The sequence below is a fragment of the Pan paniscus genome, chromosome 6, assembly GCF_029289425.2.
Source record: "Pan paniscus chromosome 6, NHGRI_mPanPan1-v2.0_pri, whole genome shotgun sequence".
NCBI classification, from domain to species: Eukaryota; Metazoa; Chordata; class Mammalia; order Primates; family Hominidae; genus Pan; species Pan paniscus.
This window is the reverse complement of record NC_073255.2, coordinates 185,652,255-185,677,906: the sequence shown is the minus strand read 5'-3', so window position 1 is coordinate 185,677,906 and position 25,652 is coordinate 185,652,255. Positions and strand designations below refer to the sequence as shown.

The 25,652-nt window shown below is 47.3% G+C and overlaps 1 protein-coding gene across 2 annotated transcripts; it reads left to right on the top strand.

The window, feature by feature from the left end:
• The first annotated feature begins 1,330 nt into the window (after positions 1-1,330).
• Positions 1,331-25,244, top strand: ZNF786 (zinc finger protein 786). 2 transcript variants are annotated; one of them, XM_034965175.3, is made up of 4 exons: positions 1,331-4,625; positions 14,519-14,645; positions 20,704-20,856; positions 22,733-25,244. In XM_034965175.3, the coding sequence occupies exons 1-4, from the start codon at positions 4,608-4,610 to the stop codon at positions 24,781-24,783; spliced, it is 2,349 nt and encodes a 782-aa protein (XP_034821066.1). In that variant the 5' UTR covers positions 1,331-4,607; the 3' UTR covers positions 24,784-25,244. The 2 variants fall into 2 exon arrangements, with proteins under 2 accessions (XP_034821066.1, XP_054971477.1); XM_055115502.2 differs by lacking the exon at positions 14,519-14,645 and having other exon boundaries at positions 1,332-4,625.
• The last annotated feature ends 408 nt before the right edge of the window (positions 25,245-25,652 follow it).

Sequence of the window (25,652 nt, the reverse complement as noted above, 5' to 3'; positions counted from 1 at the left end):
CGCCACTGCACTCCAGCCTGGCCGGCAGAGCGAGACTCCATCTCAAAAAAAAAAAAAGAAAAAAACACGTACATGAATGTTTGCAGCAGCTCCCTTCAGAATTGCTAAAATTTGGAACAATCCAAATGTCCTTTGATGAATGGTGGCTATACAAACTGTGATACATCCATAGTACTAATGCATTTTTTTCTTTTCTTTTGAGACAAAGTCTCCCTCTGTCGCCCAGGCTGGATTGCAGTGGTGTGATCTCCACTCACTACAACCTCTGCCTCCCGGGTTCAAGTGATTCTCCTACCTCAGCCTCACAAGCAGCTGGGACTACGGGCAGGCGTTATCACGCCTAGCTAATTTTTGTATTTTTAGTAGAGACAGGTTTTTGTCATGATGGCCAGGCTGGTCTGAAACTCCTGATCTCAAGTGATGCGCCCACCTCGGCCTCCCAAAGTGCTGGGATTACAGGAATGAGCCACTGTGCCTGGCCTGCATTTATTTTTCTTTTTGGAGACAGGGGTCTCGCTATATTGCCCAGGCTGGCCATGAACTCTTGGGCTTAAGGGATCCTCCCACCTCAGGATCCCTTGAGGGGACCTACAGGTGAGAGCCACTACAGCTGGTGCTCCTTAATAACATTGATACAGATAACAATGTGGATGAATCTCAAAGGTATAGTGAGTTGAAGTATGTTGTAAACTTTTATAAGTCTCAAAAGGTTACATACTGTATAATTCCGTTTATATGACATTCTTGAAAGGTAAAACTATAGGGACAGAAATAAATCAGCCCTTGCTAGGGGTTACAGATATAGGAAGGGAGGTGGATCAAAAGACATTACAAGATGGCTGGGCACAGTGGCTCTCACCTATAATCCCAGCACTTTGGGAGGCCCAGGCAGAGGATCACTTGAGGCCAGGATTTTGAGACCAGACTGGGCAACATAGCAAGACCCTGTCTCTACACTTTTTTTTTTTTTTGAGACAGAGTCTTGCTCGGTTGCCCAGGCTGGAGTGCAATGGCGTGATCTTGGCTCAATGCAACCTCCGCCTCCTGGGTTCAAGTGATTCTCCCACCTCAGCCTTCCCAGTAGCTGGGATTACAGGCACCTGCCATTATGCCTGGCTAGTTTTGTTTTATTTTTTGAGATGGAGTCTCGCTCTGTTGCCCAGGCCAGAGTGCAGTGGCGTGATCTCGGCTCACTGCAACCTCCACCTCCAGGGTTCAAGCGATTCTTCTGCCTCAGCCTCCCGAGTAGCTGGGATTACAGGCGCGTGCCACCACGCCCGGCTAATTTTTGTATTTTTAGTAGAGACGGGGTTTCACCATGTTGGCCAGGCTGGTCTAGAACTCCTGACTTCAGGTGATCCGCCTGCCTCAGCCTCCCAAAATGCTGGGATTACAGGCGTAAGCCACCGCGCCGGACCAACAATTTTTTAAAAAACAAACAAAAAAGGCTATTTAAGGGCATTTTAGAGGGTGATGAAACTTCCAATAGCCTTGTAACCGGGCCCCTTGAGACTTCAGCATTCTGCAGTTCTTAAGGACTGAATAAATGAAAATTTTGATCAGGCCCTTGCTTGTTTGCATGTTTTAACCACTTGCTTTTTGCCCAATATTCCCTGTTCTCACAATATAATTACATACTGCTGATGTACTGTTTGATTGTCAAGGAGAAGGAGATAACTTCAGGGTCATGAAAAATTGTTGCAGGGGGAATGCCTTCCGGGTCGTTGCGGCCAGCCCCTGACGCCCAGAAGCCTGATTGCTCAAGGTGTTATCAGAGACTGAAGAAACACAGACTTTCCCCCTTGGTTCCCTGAAACTCCCCCTCCCTTACTCTCTAGCCCCATAAAAACTCCCTGCTTCCTTTTGTTAGGACAGATTTTAGAGATTTGCTCTGCTGCCTTCTCGCTTTGGCCAAATCAATGAAACCTTTTTGCATCTCCAAGCACCGGTGTCTCAGTGTTTGGCCTCAGCTGCCCATGAGGTACACAAGCCTGATTTTGGGGTTCTACAACAGCCTGATTATGATGTCAGTTACATGTTTATGCATATGTTAAAATTTGGAGTTCTATGTAGTAGTATAGAAGTTATACTTCTATATAACTTACAGTTATAAAAAAAGTTAATAGTTAAAAGTTCATGGCAGGGTGCAGTGGCTCACACCTGTAATCCCAGCACTTTGGGAGGCCGAGGTGGGCGGATCACGAGGTTAGGAGATGGAGACCATCCTGACTAACACGGTGAAATCCCGTCTCTACTAAAAATACGAAAAATTAGCGGGGCAGGCATGGTGGCATGCGCCTGTAATCTCAGCTACTCGCGAGGGTGAAGCAGGAGAATCACACTTGTTTTTTTGTTTTTTGGTTTTTTTTTTTTTTGAGACAGAGTCTCGCTCTGTCGCCCAGGCTGGAGTGCAGTGGTGCGATCTCAGCTTACTGCAAGCTCCGCCTCCCGGGTTCACACCATTCTCCTGCCTCAGCCTCTAGAGTAGCTGGAACTACAGGCGCCCGCCACCTCGCCCGGCTAATTTTTTGTATTTTTAGTAGAGACGGGGTTTCACCGTGTCAGCCAGGATGGTCTCGATCTCCTGACCTCGTGATCCGCCCGCCTCGGCCTCCCAAAGTGCTGGGATTACAGGCCTGAGCCACCGCGCCCGGCCAGCAGGAGAATCACTTGAACCCAGAGGCTGCAATGAGCTGAGATCGTGCCACTGCACTCCAGCCTGGGCAACAAGGGCAAGACTTCGTCTAAAAAAAAAAAAAAAAGTTCATAGCGGTATACATTAAAAAATTGTACTGTATACACTTCGGGAGGCCGAGGCGGGTGGATCACCTGAGGTTGGGAGTTCGAGACCAGCCTGACCAACATGGCGAAACCCCGTCTCTACTAAAATACAAAAAATTAGCCGGGCATGGTGGCGCGCGCCTGTAGTCCCAGCTACTCGGGAGGCTGCGGCAGGAGAATCGCTTGAACCCGGGAGGCGGAGGTTGCAGTGAGCCGACATCCCACCACTGCACTCCAGCCTGGCGACAGAGCAAGACTCTGTCTCAAAAAAAAAAAAAAAAAAAAAGGCCAGGCGCGGTGGCTCACGCCTGTAATCCCAACACTTGGGGAGGCCGAGGCAGGTAGATCACAAGGTCAGGAGTCTGAGGCCAGCCTGACCAACATGGTGAAACCTCGTCTCTACTAAAAATACAAAAATTAGCCGGGCGTGGTGGCAAATGCCTGTAATCCCAGCTACTCGGGAGGCTGAGGCAGGAGAATTGCTTGAATCCAGGAGACAGAGGTTGCAGTGAGCCGAGATTGCGCCACAGCACTCCAGCCTGGGTGACAAGAGTGAGACTTTGTCTCCGAAAAAAAAAAAAAAAAAATTGTACTGTATAACAGTTGTAAAAATAAAAAACGTTAAACAGTAAGGTGCATGTACATTTCACGATTCTGTGGCAAACACAGATGCGTATATGCTCCTCAGCCTACGCAGGGACTATTTTATTTCTTATGCACATCCTCGCCAAACTACACACTTTTCCTTTGCTACTTCAGCCTGACACCTAAAACATGACTAAGACAGAATGCGAGGTTGATTTTCTGGAGACAATCGCCACCCCCTTCCTCGCCCTCTCTCCTTTCTGTCTCTTCCTGGTTTCCCCACCTCTCCCCTGTTCTTGCGTTCTCGTGTTTCTCACGCCCTGTGTCATGGCCTCCTCCGTTTTCTCCTCCTACTCTGTCTCTGTCTCCTGCCGGGGCCGGGGGTGCCCGACCGCAGCCTTGGGCCACCCTGAGTCCCTGCAGGCGGCCCTGAGGCCGGGGTGGCTTCCGCATGGGGTCTCTGCCCAAGGCCGTTCTCTGCTAAGGAAGGAGCGTGGCCGCCCGGGGAGCCCGGAGGGCTCTAGACCCACGGCGACCCGACCTGGTGGGCGGACCCCGCCTCCGCGTCCCCGGCGGGACAAGCATGGGGCTCCCACGGCCTCCGCGCCCCCGGCGGGACGGATGCCCCGGGCCACTGCGGGCAGCGCGCGCCCCCCACCCACTTTCCGGCCTCGTTGGATTCCCGGGACCCCCTCACAGACGAAGCCTGTCTCGGGGGCGGCTTTGGGAGGAACCGCACCGGAGGTTCCCCTCTCGCTGCCTCTCAGTCTGGGTTTCTGTGGAGCGCGTCTCCCTGTCCCTGTCCCTGATCTCTCCCTGTCCCTGTCCCTGATCTCTCCATGTCCTGCCCCTCCGTTTCCCCTCCGGTCAGCTCCTCAGCTTGTCTCTGACCGCTTCCCTCCCCAGATCCCGGGAATCCGAGGGTCCCTCAAAGACCGGCGTGCTGCGGCCTGCTCTGAGGGTGCCCGGGCCCCTGGGTCCCTCCTCTGAGGACCGACGCTCAGGCAGCGCCGCTTCTTCCTCCCGCAGGAGGCGCTGTAGGGCGGAGCGGCAGCCGCGGCCGGGCGCCGGGTCCCAGCACGCACCGCGCCCGGCCGGCGCTGCGTTTGGGGGCCACCCGGGCTGTGCGTGGGAGTCGGGTTGGGGCGGAGCGGAGGGGAGTCAGTGCGCAGCAGGGCAGGTTCCCGCGGAGCCGCCGGAGACTGTCGGCTTTGCCAGGGCCGGGCGGGACCGCGCGGACCATGGCGGAGCCGCCTCGGGTAAGCGGGCTAGCCTGTTTGGACGCCCGGTTTCGGGGTCGTGGTGGGTCCTCGGGTTCCGGGCTCGCCCGTGTCCTGGGGTCCCCGTGAGTGCGCGCGGTGCACTGGTAGGACGGAGTCTGCAGGCCGCTTCTGCTGGGGATGTGGATTCTGGGCCCTGCGGTGAGCAGGTGGCCTCCGCTCCCGCGGCTTGTCCGTGGCCAAACCCCTGGACAAAGCCGAGCGTGGACCGAGGCCGACCTAGGAGCGTGGCGGAGCCTGGGCGAGGATGCCGGGCGGACGGGGAGCGGACGGTGGAAAGGATAGAAAGGTTTGGGGCCAGAGGTGGATGTTACAGGTCAACCAGTTTTACATCATAGTCACCGAAATCAGAACAACTGTTCCAAAAAGTTTAAGATTCCGAATGGTTGAAACGGTGTTTGGCGCGGGCTTCAATGTCAGAATTTATTGTCTAGCGTGATTTGGGTTGAGCGTAAGATGATACGTTGGGAAGAGTAGAAGAGGATACAAAAAATTAAGTTAGTGGTTTCTTAAAATCGAGGTTTAGAGGGTATTTTTATCTTGTAAACTTTAATGTTGAGGATTTTTGCTGATTATTAAATGAATTAGGCCGGGCGCGGTGGCTCACGCCTGTAATCCCAGCACTTTGGGAGGCCGAGGCGGGTGGATCACGTGAGGTCGGGAGTTCGAGACCAGCCTGGCCAACATGGTGAAACCCCAACTCTACTAAAAATACAAAAAATTAGCCTGGCATGATGGCGGGCGCCTGTAATTCCAGCTACTCGGGAGGCTCAGGCAGGAGAATTGTTTGAACCCGGGAGACGGAGGTTGCAGTGAGCCGAGACTGCACCATTGCACTCCAGCCTGGGCAACAAGAGCGAAACTCCGTCTCCAAAAATATATACATACCTATATATATGGGGAAAGGATATAAACAGCCAAATCACAGACCTGAAAATAAATTATTAATGAGTAAAAGAATGGATTTTAAAACCTGTGACATTCAGGCCAGGCGCCGTGGTTTACGCCTGTAATCCCAGCACTTTGAGAGGCCGAGGTGGGCAGATCACTTGACGTCAGGAGTTCAAGACCAGCCTGGCCAACATGGCGAAAAACTGTCTCTACTAAAAAATACGAAAATTAGCTGAGTGTGGTGGCGGGCGCCTGTAATCCCAGCTCCTCGGGAGGCTGAGGTAGGGAGAATTGCTTGAACTCGGGAGGTGGAGGTTGCAGTGAACTGAGATGGCACCACTGCACTCCAGCCTGGGCGACAGAGCGAGACTCTATCTCAAAAACAAACAAACTTGTGACATTCAGATGGTGGAACACTATACAAAATTAAAATAAATTAGCTACATATATGATCAACAGGGCCGGGCGTGGTGGCTCACGCCTCTAATCCCAGCACTTTGGGAGGCCAAGGCGGGTGGATCACGAGATCAGGAGATCGAGACCATCCTAGCTAACACGGTGAAACCCCGTCTCTACTAAAAATACAAAAACAAAAATTAGCTGGGCGTGTGGGCGGGAGCCTGTAGTCCCAGCTACTCGGGAGGGTGAGGCGGGAGAACCCGGGAGGCGGAGCTTGCAGCGAGCCGAGATCGCGCCACTGCACTCCAGCCTGGGCGACAGAGCAAGACTCTGTCTCCAAAAAAAAAAAAAAAGAAACTCAACAGGGCCAGATCCCAAAATGTTGAGGGAAGAATACAAGTATAATAAAGTATTTACGTATAAAAGACACAAAGTAATACTGAATATTTACAGATACATATATGTATTAAAATGAACTGGAAAGTTCCCATATTATTTATAATGTTTGCCTTTACAAAGGAAGGAGAATGTGACAATATCAGAACATGATTGAAGAGAGGAACCACAAGAACTTGAGTTTCACCGGTCACATTCTATTTCATTAAAAGGAACTCTGAAGAAAAATGTTAAACTTGTTAAGTCAGTGGTGAATACTAGGATGCTTATAGTTTTCTCTGTAACTTTCTGGATCTTTAAACTTCTAAAAATTAAAAAAATTTTAAAAGTAAGGAATTTTAATCAGAGAAGAGGAGAGAATGAGTATCTTTAACACAAGTATAAACATACGTTCAGTTCTGCAATAATACAGCATATGCATTTCTAAAAATCATAGTGCTATGCAAAATTGTGCAATAAAAACCACAGAGCTTATTGGGAGAAATGTTACACATACAATACTCAAACTTTCATCAGTGATGTGTTGAAAGAACCTAAAAGCAGTTTTATGCACTTTAATGAGTAATAAATTATCTCAATTGCCTTAAAAACTGCCTGAAATAAGCCTGGGCAGGCCAGGCGTGGTGGCTCACACCTGTAATCCCAGCACTTTGGGAGGTCCAGGTGGGCAGATCACCTGAGGTCAGGAATTCAAGACCAGCCTGGCCAACATGGTGAAATCTCATCTCTACTAAAAATAAAAAAATTAGCTGGATGTGGTGGCGGGCACCTGTAATCCCAGATACTCGAGAGGCTGAGGCAGGAGAATCACTTGAACCTCGGAGGTGGAGGTTGCAGTGAGCTGAGATCGCGTCAATGCATTCCAGCCTGGGTGACAGAGCAAGACTCGGTCTCGAAAGAAAGAAAGACAAAAAAAAAAAAGCCTGGGCAACATGGTGAGACCCCTCTCTACAGAAAATTAGCCAGGTGTGGTGGCATATCCCTGTGGTCCTAGCTACTCGGGAGGCTAAGGCAACAGAATCACTTGAGCCCAGGAGATCAAAGCTATGGTAAGCTGTGTTGGCACCACTGCACTCTGGCCTGGGCAACAGAGTGAGACCCCATTTCAAAAAAAAAAAAAAACCTAAAAGAACTACCTGAAATGTGCTTGTGGAAGTGGGCATAGCAAGGGTTGCAGTTTGTGAGCTATTGTGAAGTGGTGAAAGGAAGGTTATCTGAAATGAGATGGAAAGTTGTGACCCCGGAGGCGAATGGGTAGGGCTCATAACACAGGGTAATCTGATGTTTGAAGTGTGTTGCATGTGTGCATTTTGCGTATGTCTATGCAGCCCAGTTCTGTTTGTTCACATAGTACAAAGTTTCTCACCCTTGCCACTACTAACATCCTGTGCTGGATAATTTTCTGTTTTGCAGGCTGTCCTGCGCATCGTAGGATGTTTATCACTATTCTTGGCTGCTACGCACTAGATGCCCGTAGGCCACCCTTCTTCCCCACATTATAACAATAAAAAATGTCGCCAGGGGACAAAATTGTTCTGATTGAGAACCACTAATCTAGTGTTTCTTATAGACAGAATTGCACATAAGCAAATGCAAAATTTTGTAATATATTGTCTCCTAATAATCATGTTGGAACAAATTCACATTTCAAAACAAGGATTATAGCAGAAATGACTATATTTCCTTAAAGTTAAAATAATGAATTTCTGATTTAAGTGTTGCTATATCTGCAGTTTGGATATTTGTCCCTAAAGCTCATGTCAAAATTGGATTTGCGGCTGGGCACAGTGGCTCACGCCTGTAATCCCAGCACTTTGGGAGGCTGAGGCAGGTGGATCACCTGAGGTCAGGAGTTCGAGACCAGCCTGACCAACAAGGTGAAACCCTGCCTCTACTAAAAATACAAAAATTAGCCGAGCATGTTGGCAGGCGCCTGTAGTCCCAGCTGCTTGGGAGGCCAAGACAGAATTGCTTGAACCTGGGAGGTGGAGGCTGCAGTGAGCTGAGATCGTGCCACTGCATTTCAGCCTGCCTGGGCGATGGAGCAAGACTCTATCTCAAAAAAAAAAAAAAAAATGGATCTGCGCTGTTGGAAGTGGGCTGTAATGGGAGGTGTTTAGGTCATGGGGGGTGGATCCCTCATGAATGTCTTGGTGCTGTCCTCTATTAGTTCCTGAGGGAGCTGGTTAAAAAGAGCCTGACATCCCCCCTTCTGTCTTGCTTCTTCTTGCCATGTGATCTGTGCACATGCCAGCTCACCTTTTGTGTGTGTGTGTGTGTGTGTGTGTGTGTGTGTGTGACAGAGTGTCGCTCTGTCGCCCACGCTGGAGTGCAATGGTGTGTTACTGGCTCACTGCAATCTCTGCCTCCTGGGTTCAAGCGATTCTCCTGCCTCAGCCTCCCAAGTAGCCGGGATTACAGGCCCCTGCCACCACACCCAGCTAATTTTTGTATTTTTAGTAGGGACAGGGTTTAGCCATATTGGCAAAGCTGGTATTGAACTTCTGACCTCAGGTGATCTGCTCACCTTGGCCTCCCAAAGTGCTGGGATTACAGGTGTAAGCCACCGTGCCCAGCCCCCTTCACCTTCCACCATGAACAAAAGCCATCTGAGGCCCTCGCCAGAAGTAGATGCTGGTGATGTGCTTCTTATACAGCCTGCAGAACTGTGAACCAAATAAACCTCTTTTCTTTAAAAATTACCCCACCTTGGTGTTCCTTTACAGCAATACTAAACAGACTAAGACAAATTTAAAGGAGTCAGAGTTTTTAAAACTCAACTCTAAATTTCATAATGAATATAACAAAAAGATGGGAAGTCCTAGCCAGAGCAGTATGGCAAGAGAAAGAAATAAAAGTCATCCAAATAGAAATAGAGGAAGTCAAACTATCCCTGTTTGCAGACTGTATGATTCTATATGTAGAAAACCCCATAGGGTGCCCAAACGCTCCTTGATCTGATAAAACAACTTCAGCAAAGTCTGAGAATAAAAAAATCAGTGTACAAAAATCAGTAGCATTCCTATACACCAACAACATCCAAGCTAAAAGCCAAATCAAGAACACAGTCCCATTCACATCTAGTCAAAAATGCCGAGGAATACAGCTAACCAAGGAGGTTAAAGATCTTTACAACAAGAATTACAAAACACTACTCAAAGAAATCAGAGATAACACAAAGGGAAAAACATTTAATGCTCATGGATAGGAAGAATCAATATTGTTAAAATGGCCATACTGCCCAAAGCAGTTTCCAGATTCATTGCTATTCCTATCAAACTACCAATGACAATTAGAAAAAAACTATATTGCCAGGAGTGGTGGCTCACGCCTGTAATCCCAACACTTCAGGAGGCCAAGGCGGGCAGATCATGAGGCCAGGAGTTTGAGACCAGCCTGGCCAATATGGTGAAACCCCATACTCAAGCAGTTCTCCCACCTCAGCCTCTCAGGTAGCTAGGACTACAGGCATGTGCCACCATGCCCTGCTAATTTTTGTGGGTTTTGTTACTGTTTTGGTAGAGATGGGGTTTAGCTATGTGGCCCAGACTGTTCTCAAACTCCTGGGCTCCCAACTTACTGGGATTACAGGTATGAGCCAGTACCTGGCTGAAAAAACTATTTTAAAATTCATATGTAACCAAAAAAGAGCCCAAATAGCCAAGGCAGTCCTAGGCAAAATGAACAAAGCTGGAGACATCACACTACCTGACTTCAAACTATACAAGGCTACAGTAACCAAAACAGCATGGTACTGGTAAGAAAACAGACATATAGACCAATGGAACAGAATAGAGAGCCCAGAAATAACGCCACATACCTACAATCATCTGATCTTCTACAAAGTCAACAAAAACAAGCAGTGGGAAAAGGACTCCCTATTTAATAAATGGTGCTGGGATAACTGGCTAGCCATATGCAAAAGACCGACACTGCACCCCTTCCTTACACCATATACAAAAATCAACTCAACATGGATTAAAGACTTAAATGTAAAACCTAAAATTATAAAAACCCTGGAAGATAACCTAGGAAGTAGCATTCTGGACATAGGCCCTGGCAAAGATTTCGTGATGAAGACTCCAAAAGCAACTGCAACAAAAACAAAAATTGACACATGGGACCTAATTAAACTAAAGAGCTTCTATGCAGCAAAAGAAGCTATCAGCAGAGTAAACAGACACCCTACAGAATGGGATATTTGCAAACTATGCAACTGACAAAGGTCTAATATCCAGAATCTATGGGGAACTTAAATTTACAAGCAAAAAACAACTGCATTAAAAAATGGGCAAAGGACATGAACAGACACTTCTCAAAAGAAGACATACATACACATGGCCAACAAGCTTATGAAGAAATGCTCAGCATCACTAATCATTTGAGAAATGCAAATCAAAACCGTATCAGTCAGAATGGCTATTAAAAAGTTAAAAACAAGGTTACAGAGAAAAGAGAACACATATACACTGCTGGTGGGAATGTAAATTAGTTCAGCCGTTGTGGAAAGCAGTTTGGTGATTTCTCAAAGAACTCAAAGCAAAATTAACTTTTTTTTTTTTGGGGTGGGGGATGCAGTTTTGCTCTGTTGTCCAGGCTGGTGCCATCTCAGCTCACTGGAACCTCTGCCTCCTGGGTTCAAGCAATTCTCCTGCTTTAGCCTCCTGAGTAGCTGGGATTACAAGCGCGTGCCACCACGCCCAGCTAATTTTTTGTATTTTTAGTAGAGATGGGGTTTCTCCATGTTGGCCAGGCTGGTCTAGAACTCCTGACCTCAGGTGATCTGCCCGCCTCGGCCTCCCAAAGTGCTGGTATTACAGGCGTGAGCCACCGCGCCCAGCCAGAATTACCATTTGACCCTGCAATCCCATTATTGAATATATACCCAAAGGAATATAAATTGTTCTGCATAAAGACACATGTTTGCATATGTTCATTGCAGCACTATTCACAATAGCAAAGATGTGGAATCAACCTAAATGCCCATCAGTGGCAGACTGGATAAAGAAAATGTACATATGCACTATGGAATACTATGCAGCCATAAAGAAAATCATATCCTTTGCAGAAAGATGGATGGAGCTGGAGGCCATTGTCTTAAGTGAGATAACACAGGAGTAGAAAACAAAGTGCCGTTCTCACTTATAAGGGCGAGCTAAACACTGAGTATATATGGATACGAAGCAGGGAATAACAGACACTGGGGCCTACTTGAAGGTGGAGGCTAGGAGGAGAATGAGGACTGAAAAATTACTTATTGGGTACTATGCTTATTACCTGGGTGATGAAACAGTCTGCACACCAACCCCCACAACATGCAATTTACCTGTATAGCAAACCTGCACATGTACGCCTGAAACTAACATTTAAAATAAACAAATAAATAAATAAAAATAAACTTTGGCCGGGCGCGGTGGATCACGCCTGTAATCCTAGCACTGGGAGGCCGAGGCGGGTGGATCACCTGAGGTCAGAAGTTCGAGACCAGCCTGGCTAATGTGCCGAAACCCTGTCTCTACTAAAGATACAAAAATTAGCTAGGGGTGGTGGCCGGCGCCTATAATCCCAGCTACTTGGGAGGCTGAGGTAGGAGAGCCGCTTGAACCCTGGTGGGTGGAGGTTGCAGTGAGCTGAGATCGTGCCACTTTACTCCAGCCTGGGCAAAACAGCAAAACTCCGTCTCAAAAAAAAAGAAAAAAAAATTTAAAGATGACTAGGCTGGCTGGGTGCGGTGGCTCGCGCCTGTAATCCCAGCACTTTGGGAGGCCCAGCCAGGCAGATTGCCTGAGGTAGGAGTTCAAGACCAGCCTGGCCAACATGGTGAAACCCCATCTCTACTAAAAATACAAAAAAATTAGCCCAGTGTGGTGGCGTGTGCCTGTAATCCCAGCTACTCAGGAGGCTGAGGCAGGGGAATCGCTTGAACCAGGGTGGTGGAGGTTGCAGTGAGCCAAGATCACGCCACTGCACTCCAGCCTGGGCAACAGAGTGAGACTCCGTCTCAAAATGAATAAATAAAAATAAAAGATGAAAAGGCTGAGCATGGTGGTTCATGTCTGTAGTCCCAGCACTTTGGGAGGCCAAGGTGGGTGGATGACTTGAGGTCAGGAGTTGGAGACCAGCCTGACCAACATGGTGAAAGCCCATCTCTACAAAAAATGCAAAAAAATTAGCCAGGTGTGGTGGTGCACACATGTAGTCCCAGCTACTTAGGAGGCTGAGGCAGGAGAATTGCTTGCATCTGGGAAGTGGAGGATGCAGTGAGCTAAGATCACGCCACTGCACTCCAGCCTGGCAACAGAGCGAGATGCCGTCTCAAAAAAAAAAAAAAATTTAAGTTGGAACAAGATAAACTTTAATACCCATAAAAATTGAGGACATATGGCAATAACAATGGCAGTTCAATAAAAGGTGGGATGTATGCTTATGTAATTAGAGTGTTTTAAATTAACAAATATATAATTTACATACTCCTAGTTGTGAGCCTCAGGAAGTATCCATTTATCCAAGTCAACTGTAATAAACACAAATATTAAACAATACTGAACATTTGCATACATTGCATTTTTTCTAATGCAGTTTTTAGAAAAGCAGTAAAATTCAAAACCAATTGCTGGTAACTCTTAGTCTTCTGCTTCTGGGGAGGCCTCAGAAGACTTACAATCACACGGTCTTCTCATGGCTGGAGCAGGAGAGAGACAGCGAAGGGGCAAGTGCTACACACTTTTAAACAACCAGATCTTGTGAAAACTCGCTATCATGAAAACAGCAGGGGGGAAGTCCGCCCCCATGATTCAGTTGCCTCCCACCAGGCCCCTCCTCCAACCCTGGGGATTACAATTCAACAGGAGATTTGGGTGGGGACACAGAGCCAAACCATGTCAAGTGAATGCCTAGGCATTTTATTGTTTTTTCCAGCCATTGTAAAAGGTACTGAGTTCTTGATTTCTCAGCTTGGTCGCTGTTGGTGTATAGCAGTGCTACTGATTTATATACATTAATTTTGTTACCTGAGACTTTGTTGAATTCATTTGTCAAATCTAGCAGTCTTTTGGAGGAGTCTTTTGGAGGAGTCTCTAGGATTTTCTAGGTGGAGGATCATATCATTGGCAAACAGAGATAGTTTTCCAATTTGGATGCCCTTTATTTCTTTCTCTTGCTTGATTGCTGTGGCTAGGACTTCCAGCCTTATAATGTAAATTAAAATACTGAAATACAACTTGCCGCCCCACATTGGCAAAAAATAAGGTTTGAGAACATCTTTTGCTGGCAAAGGTGTAAAGAAACAAGAAGTCTCATGTTAATAGCAAGGGTAAATGTGCTGCATTCTTTTTGGAAGGCAATCTGATGTTATCTATTAAAACTGAAGATGTGTATTCTCTTTGATTGAGTATTTCCCCTCTTATACTTTATCCTGAAGAAGTAAAAGCACTAATACCTAGAAAGCACATGAGAACACTTTTTTTTTTTTTGAGACCGAGTCTTGCTCTGTCGCCCAGGCTGGAGTGCAGTGGCGCGATCTCCGCTCACTGCAACCTCTGCCTCCTAGGTTCAAGCAATTCTCCTGCCTCAGCCTTTCCAGTAGCTGGAATTACAGGTGCACGCCCCACACCCGGCTAATTTTTGTATTTTTAGTAGAGGTGGGGTTTCACCACGTTGGTCAGGCTGATCTCGAACTCCTGACCTCGTGATCTGCCTGCCTCAGCCTCCCAAAGTGCTGGGATTACAGGCATGACCCACTGCGCCTGGCTGAATACTGTAATTTATAAGGGAAACAAACTATATGTCCCATCAGTGGGGTATATCTACTCATGGAATATAGTGCGACTTTACCAAAAAAATGAATTTGCCTCAATATATATTATTGACCTGGAAAGAAGTCTGTGACATCTTAAGTGAATGAAGTTACAAAGTGACTTGTTCCCATTTTGTAAAGAAAAAAATTCCATACTCTACATGTGTATATATACTTTGAACAAGCATAATGAAACGTGGAGCGGGGGATGTAGTGGTTAACAGCAAAACGATGTAATTGGAGTAGAGGAAGGAGTAGTTCTCCAGGAAGAAGCTGCTGAACAACCAAAAACATTTGTCCACTGCAGAAGTCTTTTAAATTAACAAGGAGAAGGAGCTGGAGTCATTTTGAAGCAACCATGAATGCATATGTCTTATGTCTACAATTTCAGCTACCTCTGACTTTTGAGGATGTTGCCATTTATTTCTCCGAGCAAGAATGGCAGGATCTAGAGGCATGGCAGAAGGAACTTTACAAGCATGTGATGAGAAGCAATTATGAGACTCTCATCTCTCTAGGTAAGACCTGTTCACCTTTGTGGGTAGGTCATGGAACTGGATCCTGTAAGGGGTCACAGTCACTTGATGCTCCTGTTTCTCAGGTAGCAAGATTTCTCAGAAATTAACTCAGAAGGGTATTTTTACCCTGCAATCTATTGTTAAACATTGTTAATCTTTACTCAAGGGTAGACATTGTTGCATGAGAATATTTGAACAATGTAAGGTGGTCCGGGTGACTAAATATTATTTATGAGGGGCCTTTAGTCATGACTTACTATCAGGATGCCATGATTGTCCACATAGGAGCACACCTAGCGCACATTCATGAAGTGCTCTGTATATCTTTAACCTACGATGTCCCCACCTCACAGCTTTTACAGTGGGGTCTAAATACTTCAGAAAAGCTATTTTGGAAGGGTGTACAATGAAGTGTTTGTTTTTTTGAGACATAGTCTCACTCTGTCGCCCAGGCTGGAGTCTTGGCTGACTGTAACCTCTCCCTTCCGGGTTCAAGCAGTTCTCCTGCCTCAGCCTACCGAGTAACTGGGACTACAGGTGCGTGCTGCCATGCCCGGCTAATTTTTGTATTTTTAGTAGAGACAGGGTTTCACCATGTTGGCCAGGATGGTCTTAATCTCCTGACCTCGTGATCCACCCACCTCGGCCTCCCAAAGTGCTGGGATTACAGGCGTGAGCCACTACGCCTGGCCTGAAGTGTTTTAAGAGTAGCTGTCTGCTGGGCGCGGTGGCTCACGCCTGTAATCCCAGGACTTTGGGAGGCTGAGGCAGGTGGATCACGAGGTCAAGAGATCAAGACCATCCTGGCCAACATGGTGAAACCCCGTCTCTACTAAAAATACAAAAATTAGCTGGGCGTGGTGGCGGGCGCCTGTAGTCCCAGCTACTCAGGAGACTGAGGCAGGAGAATCACTTGAACCTGGGAGGCGGGGGTTGCAGTGAGCCGAGATCACGCCACTGCACTCCAGCCTGGCAACAGAGTGAGACTCCGTTCCAAAAAGGAAAAAAAAAAAAAAAAAAAAGAGTAGCTGTCTCTGCCTGGGTATGGTATTGGATGTCCTTTTTGCTTATTTGGTTTTTATATTTCATTTATCAAATATCATTTTTAAAAAATCAGTCTGTTCAGAGAAGCATCAAGTGAAAGATCGAAGTCTCCTGTTTCATTCTTTTCTTTTTTTTTTTGAGACGGAGTCTGGCTCTGTCCCCCAGGCTGGAGTGCAGTGGCTCGATCTCAGCTCACTGCAAGCTCCGCCTTCCGGGTTCACGTCATTCTCCTGCCTCAGCCTCCCGAGTAGCTGGGACTACAGGCGCCCACCACTGCACCCGGCTAATTTTTCTGTATTTTTAGTAGAGACAGGGTTTCACCGTGTTAGCCAGGATGGTCTCAATTTCCTGACCTCGTGATCCGCCGCCCTCAGCCTCCCGAAGTGCTGGGATTACAGGCGTGAGCCACCACGCCCAGCCCGTTTCATTCTTATCTCCACATTCAGTTAACCACGTGAGGGCAACCACTTTTAACCATTTTTGTTTTAGTTTTTAAAGTGGCTTCCTCCAATCTAAATATGCTTCCAATAACTTGATTTATCGAGTTTAGACAGAATTAATTACTATGAAAAATTAGGCATTAGTTCACTTATACAATCCCTCTTCTATCATCTTCTCCCCAGTTTTTGATAGTTTTTGTGCCTCTGTTGGTCAGCTTTATAATTTAAAATAATATGTTTAAGATTCTAGATTGTATTCCATCATTTTCATCTGACTCATTCAGTATATAAAGATAAGATAATTAGTTCTCTAGTATTTCCCTTCATCTCTTCTGCCAGTTGACAACAGCCATACCACTTCCTTTATATTGCGAAGTTTCTAATATTTATATTCTGTTCTGTTACCATAGTTAACTTTTTTTTTTTTGAGACGGAGTTTCACTCTTGTTGCCCAGGCTGGAGTGCAATGGCACCATGTCGGCTCACTGCAGCCTCCGCCTCCTGGGTTCAAGCAATTCTCCTGCCTCAGCCTCCTGAGTAGCTGAGATTACAGGCATGCGCCACCACGCTCTGCTAATTTTATATTTTTAGTAGAGACGGGGTTTCTCCATGTTGGTCAGGCTGGTCTCAAACTCCCGACCTCAGGTGATTCACCCACCTTGGTCTCCCAAAGTGCTGGGATTACAGGCATGAGCCACCGTGCCTGGCCTACCATAGTTAACTTTTGCAGGCTGTATGTATGGATTGTTTCTAAAACATATAACTGAAAACATTACATTATTTTCATTGTTACTGAAGAATCAGTTACAGTAAATGAATCTATAGAGGCAAAAATATAATTCTATGCCATTAACCCTGTGCCAGCCTAATAAGAATGTTCCAAGCATCAAGATCAAATGGATTTTCTTTTTTTCATTCTTATCAGTTGTTCAAAATTATGCTACATTTTGGCCAGGTGTGGTGGCTCACGCCTGTAATCCCAGCACTTTTGGAGGCTGAGGTGGGTGGATCACTTGAGGTCAGGAGTTTGACACCAGCCTGGCCGACATGGTGAAACCCCATCTCTACTAAAAATACAAAAAATAGCTGGGTGTGGTTGTGCATGCCTGTAATCCCAGCTACTTGGGAGGCTGAGGGAGGAGAATCGCTTGAACCCAGGAGGCGGAGGCTACAGTGAGCCGCGATCACGCCATTGCACTCCAGCCTGGGCAACAGTGAGACTTCATCTCAAAAAAAAAAAAAGACAAAATTATGCTACATTTTAATTTGTTTCACTGTTGGGCCACAACTGTTTCTCATGCTTTCATCATATCCTTGTGATTATCCATCATCGTCATCATGTTGCCCAGGCTGGTCTCGAATTCCTGAGGTCAAGTGATCCACCTGCCTTGGCCTCCCCAAGTTCTGGGATTACAGTCGTGAGCCACTGTGGCCGGCTAGGAGAACACCCATCTTCTTTTATTTATTTATTTATTTATTTTTGAGAAGGAGTCTCCCTCTGTCGCCCAGGCTGGAGTGCTGTGGCGCAATCTCAGCTCACTGCAAGCTCCGCCTCCCGGGTTCACACCATTCTCCTGCCTCAGCCTCCCGAGTAGCTGGGACTACAGGCGCCCGCCACCACGCCCGGCTAATTGTTTTGTATTTTTAGTAGAGACGGGGTTTCACCGTGTTTGCCAGGATGGTCTCGATCTGCTGACCTCATGATCCACCCGCCTTGGCCTCCCAAAGTGCTGGGATTACAGGCGTGAGTCACCACACCTGGCCACCCATCTTCTTAATCTAATAGTCAGTTACATGGATCTTTCTGCCTTCTGTCAATTCTCTCCCCAAATGAATCTATAGATTCAAAGCAAGTCCAGTCAGAATCCCAATAGAGCTTTCTGCGGAATTTGATAAGCTGATCCTAAAGAACATGGGAGAACCAAGACAAGAATAATGAAGACAGTCTTATGGAACAAGATGGAACGTGACTGATTGTCTTATCAGATAGCAAGACTTATTATGTGGCACTATGTTAGAGATAGTAAAACATCTGATAGCATCGTGTGTTGTCAAGATATGAAGCAAAGTGAACATTCCTACTCTATTGTCAATCAGCATAGCCACTTTGGAGAGCAATTTGGTAACATACAGTAAAGTTGAAGACATGCTTATCCTATGATACAGCAATTCACTTCAAGAACTGTCAGTGCTTATGTGTGTATTCATAGAGGCATGCCAGGGAGCAGAAGAAAAAGACAGACTGTGATATATTCATATAATCAAGACTATCAAACAAATGAAGCCAAGTGTTCCAAAATGGAGAAATTTTCAAAATATAATTTGAGGAGAGAAGAGCAAGTTGCAGTACAATGTGGTATGGTCTATGTAAAGTTTTTTGTTTTTTTTTTCAAGATGGAGTCTCTCTCTCTTGCCCAGGCTGGAGTGCAGTGGCGCGATCTCGGCTCACCACAACCTCCACCTCCCAGGTTCAAGCAAGTCTCCTACCTTAGCCTCCCGAGTAGCTGGGACTATAGGCACACACCACCACACCCAGCTAACTTTTGTATTAGATGAGCTTTCACCATATTGGCCAGGCTGGTCTCGAACTCCTGACCTCGTCATCCTCCCGCCTCGGCCTCCCAAAGTGCTGGGATTACAGGCGTGAGCCACTGCGCCCGGCCTGGTCTGTGTAAAGTTTAAAACCAGCAATATAGGCCGGGCACGGTGGCTCATGCCTGTAATCCCAGCACTTTGGGAGGCCGAGGCAGCCGGATCACCTGAGGTCGGGAGATCAAGACCAGCCTGACCAACATGGAGAAACCCTGTCTCTACTAAAAATACAAAAATTAGCCAGGTGTGGTGGCGCATGCCTGTAATCCCAGCTACTCGGGAGACTGAGGCAGGAGAATCGCTTAAACCTGGGAGGCGGAGGCTGCGGTGAGCTGAGATTGCGCCATTGTACTCCAGCCTGGGCAACAAGAGTGAAACTTTGTCAAAAAAAAACAAAACAAAAACCCAGCAACATTTTATTTATACATATATATTTTAAAATAAGAACATGCATAGGAATAATGTACACCAGATTCAGGGTAGTGCTTATGTCTGGAGAGGGATATACAGGGGCTTAAACTGTGTAATGTCTCATATCTTCAAAAAACCTGAAGTAGACTGGGCATGGTGGCTCATCCCTATAATCCCAGCACTTTCGGAGGCTGAGGTAGGAGGATATCTTGGGCCGAGGAGTTTGAGACCAGCCTGGACAAACTAGGGAGACCCTCTCTCTACAAAAAATTTAAAAATTAGCTGAGCATGGTGGCTCCTGCCTGTAGTCCCAGCTGTCAGGAGGCTGAGGTGGGAGGATTACTTGAGCCCAGGAGGTTGAGGCTGCAATGAGCTATGATTGCACCACTGCACTTCAGCCTGGGAGACACAGTGAGACCCTATCAAAAAAAAAAAAAAAAAAAAAAAAACCTGAAGTGTGTCAGCACAGTAGGATTTGACAAAGTTAGATGGCATCCAGGTTTTTGTATATTTTTCTCCTTCTCCATGTGCCAGAAATATTTCTAATAAGTTAAATCACTGGCCAGGTGCGGTGGCTCATGCCTGTAATCGCAGCACTTTGAGACTCCAGGGTGGGGTAAGACTACTTGAGTCCAGGAGTTTGAGGTTAGCCTGGGCAACATAGTGAGACCCCATTTCAGAAACTAATAAAAAAAATTAGCCAGTGTGGTAGCTCTTGCCTGTAGTCCCAGCTACTCAGGAGGCTGAGGTGGGCAGATCACTGGAGCCCAGGAGGTTGAGGGTGCAGTAAGCTGTGATCATGCCACTGCATTCCAGCCTGAGAGACAGAGTGAGACCCTATCTAAAACAATAGTAATAATAACTTAAAGCATTATTTTAAAAACTCCTTTTTGACCGCATTTTTGCCATAACCAACTTGCTTTAAAATTGGACCCTATGATCTGGCTGTTATTAAATCACTATTAAGAATATTGAAGGCTGGGCGCAGTGGCTTATGCCTGTAATCCCAGCACTTTGGGAGGCCAAGGCAGGCAGACTGCTTGAGCACAGGAATTTGAAACCAGCCTGGGCAACACGGTGAAACCCGTCTCCACTAAAAATGCGAAAATTAGCTTGGCCTGGTGGTCCGTGCCTGTAGTCCCAGGCTGAGGTTGAAGAATTACCTGAGCCCGGGAAGCCGAGGCTACAGTGAGCCATGATTGCACCACTGCACTCCAGCCTTGGCAACCGGAGTGAGAACCCATCTCAATAAATAAATAATTAATTAAAAAAAATATATATATATATATAGCATTAGCCATTTTGTTTTTGGACAAAATACAGCATTGCTAAATGTGTGGGGACCATGACAAAATTAAAACAACATACCTGATCTAACATGCCCAGACAGACTAGAAGGCATTGTTAGGATGTGTAGGCGGTTTTTTCATCTTTGTGTAAACCTGTTTTTTTTTTTTTTTTTGACATGTTGTTCTCATACTTTGTCCCAGGAGTGAATGTTGAGAAATTTAGAAACTTAGTGTGCTTTAAATTCAGGAAGCCAAACTACCCTGTCTGACTTCTCTGTGCAGATGATGGACTTCCAAAACCAGAACTAATATCCTGGATTGAACACGGGGGAGAGCCCTTCAGGAAATGGAGAGAATCACAGAAATCAGGAAACATAATTTGCTCCTCTGTTGATAAGCATTTTGATCCAGGTTTTGAGGAACAGCTGTTTTGGGGTGAGTATTAAGAAATCAGGGCCCCGACCTTGAGACATCGTGTTCAGATTTGTTTCTCTTCTCTGATCTTGTCATCCTGTTTGGGCAAGCTGAGGTTTGATGACTCTTATCTTCTAGATAAAGGCAGTAAAGCATAATGGTTAGGAATGTGGGTTCTAGAGTCTGTGTCTGGATCTTGCTTTTTCTTGGTGACCTTGGGCAAGTTATTGAACCTTTTGGTATTTCAATGCCTGATCTATAAAATGAAAGTACCCATGTTAACAGGATTGAATTGGTTAATATATATAGCGTTAGGCCAGGCATGGTGGCTCAGGCCTGTAATCCCAGTACTTTGGGTGGCCGAGGCGGGCAGATCACTTGAGGTCAGAAGTTCCAGACCAGCCTGGCCAACATGGTGAAACCCTTACTCTACTAAAAATACAAAAAAATTAGCCGGGCATGGTGGCAGGTGCCTGTAATCCCAGCTACTCAGGAGGCGGAGGGAGAAGAATTGCTTGAACCTGGGAGGCAGAGTTTGCAGTGAGTGAGCTGAGATTATGCAACTGCACTCCAGCCTGGGTGATGGAGCAAGTCTCAATCTCAAAAAAAAAAAACTATATATATATATATATACACACACACATACACACACACACATATATACACACATACGTGTATATACATATGTATATAAATGTATACATAAATGTGTATATATGTATACATATATATGTGTATATATATTGAGAGACAGTTTATATAGTAAGAACTCAGCAGAAACTGGTTATCTAGTTTGTTTGTTTTTTTAAGACACAGGATCTTGCTATGTCACCCAGGCTGGAGCACAGTGGCATGACCATAGCTCACTGCAGTCTTGAACTCCTGGCTTCAAGCAGTCCTGGCCTCAAGCAGTCCTTCCACCTGAGCCTCCCAAAGTGTTGGGATTATAGGTGTGAGCCACCATGCCTGGCCCATGGTTATCCAGATCTTTGTGACTAACGTGGCTTCCTTCCTAACTAGAGACTGTTGTCTACTTGAATACTTCAACCTGAGCTCCTCTCTTTCATTTCTTGTCATGATGAGAGAGTCTGAGATTTTTGGATTCTTAAAGTACAGAATGAAAAAGTCAAACAGGAGCATCATTTCAAGAAATCTTGTCAAATAGTTTTTGTTTTTAGGTGCTTCTTTCGAAAGTGAAGGTTTTTCCCCACAAATTACCCAACTTTCTACCATCTATTCATTATTCCAAGAAACCTTCTTGAAACATTGGCAGAAATGGGGGCAGGGAGGGAGGAATAGGCCCAAGCCTTGCTGCCAGGTCTTAGAGACAGGATGGTTCAAGGATCACGTATAACTGTGGTATTAGTCAGGGCTCCAGCTCGGGACTCCAGGTGTGTCTGTACATCAGAATGCGATACACTGGCTTTCCTGAAGTCATGAGAACAGTCACCACTTACAGAGTACATGCACTATGCCAGGCACCATGCTAAGCACCTCATGCACATTAGCTCATTTAATTCTCACAGTAATCTTATGTACTTTTGTTTCCATGTTTTTACAGAAGGAGCTGAAGCCAAAAGAGATTAGCTTGACAAAGGTTACACAGTGGACAGATAGGATTCAAAACTAGGCAGACTGATTCCAGAGCTTACACTCTATATTTGTGACCTATATTTTCCTTTTTTCAATATTATCCAAAGATATGTCTGTTCAGTTTAGTTTCAGCAGACTCACCAAACTCACGGCCATGAGACAGACCACACTGCATGGTTGGGTAGCTCAGTGGAAGCTGGGTTCCCAGGCCACCACAAGGCACTCTTGTGGGTCACTTGACTGTGAGAATCGCTAGTAGTGCTGCAGACAGGAATACCGACTGAATTTTTGTTTTCAATTGCAGGAAGCCAGCAGGCTATGAATTCAGGAAAAACTAAAAGCCATTTCCAATTAGATCCTGAGAGCCAGTGTTCCTTTGGATCCTTTGTTTCCTTCAGGCCTGACCAAGGCATCACCCTCGCGAGCCCACAGAGACACGACGCCAGGGCTCCTCCGCCACTAGCCCGCGGCCCCAGTGAATCTACCCTAAAAGAAGGAATCCCAGGTCCCAGAAATCTGGATCTTCCTGGTTTGTGGGACGTCCCCGCCTGGGAGAGCACCCAGCACCCTTGGCCTGTCTGCGGGGAAAGCTGTTGGGAGAACAACCATTTAGTAATGCACCAGAGAGGCCACTCAAAGGACTGGACACGTAGGGCCTGGGAGAAATTCAACAAGAGGGCGGAGACGCAGATGCCGTGGAGCAGCCCTCGGGTACAGAGGCACTTCCGGTGTGGCGTGTGCGGTAAGAGCTTCCGCCGGAAGCTGTGTCTCCTGCGCCATCTGGCGGCCCACACGGGGAGGGGCCCCTTCCAGAGCGCTGATGGTGAAATGTGCTTCCGACACGAGCTGGCGCATCCCAGCCACCGCCTCCCGCAGCAGGGGGTGACGCCTGCCCCGTGCACCCCATGCGCCAAGTGCTCCCTCCCGGTGGACAGCACGCAGGCTCGCCGGTGCCAGCACAGCCGGGAGGGGCCGGCCTCTTGGAGAGAAGGCCGCGGGGCTTCCAGCAGTGTGCACTCGGGACAGAAGCCAGGCTCGCGCCTGCCCCAGGAGGGGAACAGCCACCAGGAAGGGGACACGGAGGCGCTGCAGCATGGCGCAGAGGGGCCCTGCTCCTGCTCGGAGTGTGGCGAGCGCTCCCCTATGAGCGCCAGGCTCGCCAGCCACTGCAGGGCGCATACTGGAGAAAAGCCCTTCCAGTGTGCGCATTGCACCAAGCGCTTCCGCCTGCGCCGCCTGCTGCAGGTCCACCAGCACGCGCACGGTGGGGAGAGACCGTTCTCCTGCAGGAAGTGTGGCAAGGGCTTCGCCAAGCAGTGTAAACTCACGGAGCACATTCGAGTCCACAGCGGAGAGAAGCCTTTCTGGTGTGCCAAGTGTGGCAGGAACTTCCGTCAGAGGGGACAGCTGCTGCGGCACCAGCGGCTGCACACGGACGAGAAGCCCTTTCAGTGCCCAGAGTGTGGGCTGAGCTTCCGCCTGGAGAGCATGCTGAGATCCCACCGGCTCCGGCACGGTGGGGAGAGGCCGTTCTCCTGTAGCGAGTGTGGCAGAGGCTTCACCCACCAGTGCAAGCTCCGTGAGCACCTGAGAGTGCACAGCGGGGAGAGGCCCTTCCAGTGCCTGAAGTGCGACAAGCGCTTCCGCCTGAAGGGCATCCTGAAGGCCCACCAGCACACGCACAGCAAGGAGAGGCCGTTCTCGTGCGGGGAGTGTGGCAAGGGCTTCACCAGACAATCCAAGCTCACGGAGCACTTGCGCGTGCACAGCGGGGAGAGACCCTTCCAGTGCCCAGAGTGCAACAGGAGCTTCCGCCTGAAGGGGCAGCTGCTCAGCCATCAGCGCCTGCACACGGGAGAGAGGCCCTTCCAGTGTCCGGAGTGCGACAAGCGCTATCGCGTGAAGGCCGACATGAAGGCCCACCAGCTGCTGCACAGCGGGGAGATGCCTTTCTCCTGTGAGTGCGGCAAGGGCTTTGTGAAACACTCCAAGCTCATCGAGCACATCAGAACGCACACGGGAGAGAAGCCTTTTCAGTGTCCCAAGTGTGACAAGAGTTTCCGCCTGAAGGCGCAGCTGCTCAGCCATCAGGGCCTGCACACAGGGGAGAGGCCTTTTCGCTGCCCTGAGTGTGACAAGAACTTCCGGGAAAGGGGACACATGCTGAGGCACCAGCGCATCCACAGGCCCGAGAGGCCCTTTGCCTGTGGCGATTGTGGGAAGGGCTTCATTTACAAGTCTAAGCTTGCGGAGCACATCAGAGTACACACAAAATCCTGTCCTGCTCCAAATGAACTGGACATTAAGAAAAGGCTCAGCCAACTGTTTGCAATGATAGAGGCCGATTGGAGTTGAGGCAGAGTGGGACATCCAAAGCGTTGAGCAGGATTGGTATTGCCCAGGAATCCACAGCAACAGTAGCCAGACCCGCTGGTAGACGGGTTTTAGGAGCAGGTGTCCTTCTTTGAGCAAGAGTGTCATGCAAGTTAGGAATATGAAGAACCACAAAGGATTTTCTCTTCAGAAACATCACCAATTATATTTCTTTCTTTTTTTTTTTTTTTTTCCAAGATGGAGTTTTGCTCTGTCACCCAGGCTGGAGTGCAGTGGCGTGATCCCAGCTATATTGGAAAAGACAGCATTATAAAACAAGGACATAATTTTATGAAAAAGGAGGCATCTGCAAACGAAAACAATTTCTACGAGGTTATATGTGATTGTTAACATTTTTAAGAAAAGGTGCACACAGAAATCCAGATAAGATGTGATTACCTTTGTACATTTATATAAAAATATATGTGTGTAATTATAAGGAAGTTCTGACATTTTAAAAAGTAATTGTTATAAAAGTAAATTTAGGCCAGGCACAGTGGTTCATGCCTGTAGTCCCAGCACTTGGGAGGCCGTGGCAGGAGGATCACGAGCCAAGGAGTTTGAGACCAGCTTGGGCAACATGGCAAAACCCTGTCTCTACTAAAAATACAAAAATTAGCCAGGCATGGTGGTACACACCTGTAGTCCCAGCTACTCCGGAAGCTGAGGTGGGAGAATCGCCTGAGCCCAGGGAGGTCAAGGCTGCAGTGAGCAATGATGGTGCCACTGCACTCCAGTATGGATGACATAGTATGACACCGTCTCAAAAAAAAAAAAAAAAAAAAAATTTGAGCCAGGGGTGGTGGCTCACACCTGTAATCCCAGCACTTTGGGAGGCCGAGGTGGGTGGA

What these genes read in the sequence shown, in the direction of transcription:
- ZNF786 (XM_034965175.3), top strand. An exon ending in TGAGACTCTCATCTCTCTAG is followed by an intron (nt 14,646 to 20,703) that starts GTAAGACCTGTT and finishes TTCTCTGTGCAG; the next exon opens with ATGATGGACTTCCAAAACCA. An exon ending in TGAGGAACAGCTGTTTTGGG is followed by an intron (nt 20,857 to 22,732) that starts GTGAGTATTAAG and finishes TTTCAATTGCAG; the next exon opens with GAAGCCAGCAGGCTATGAAT.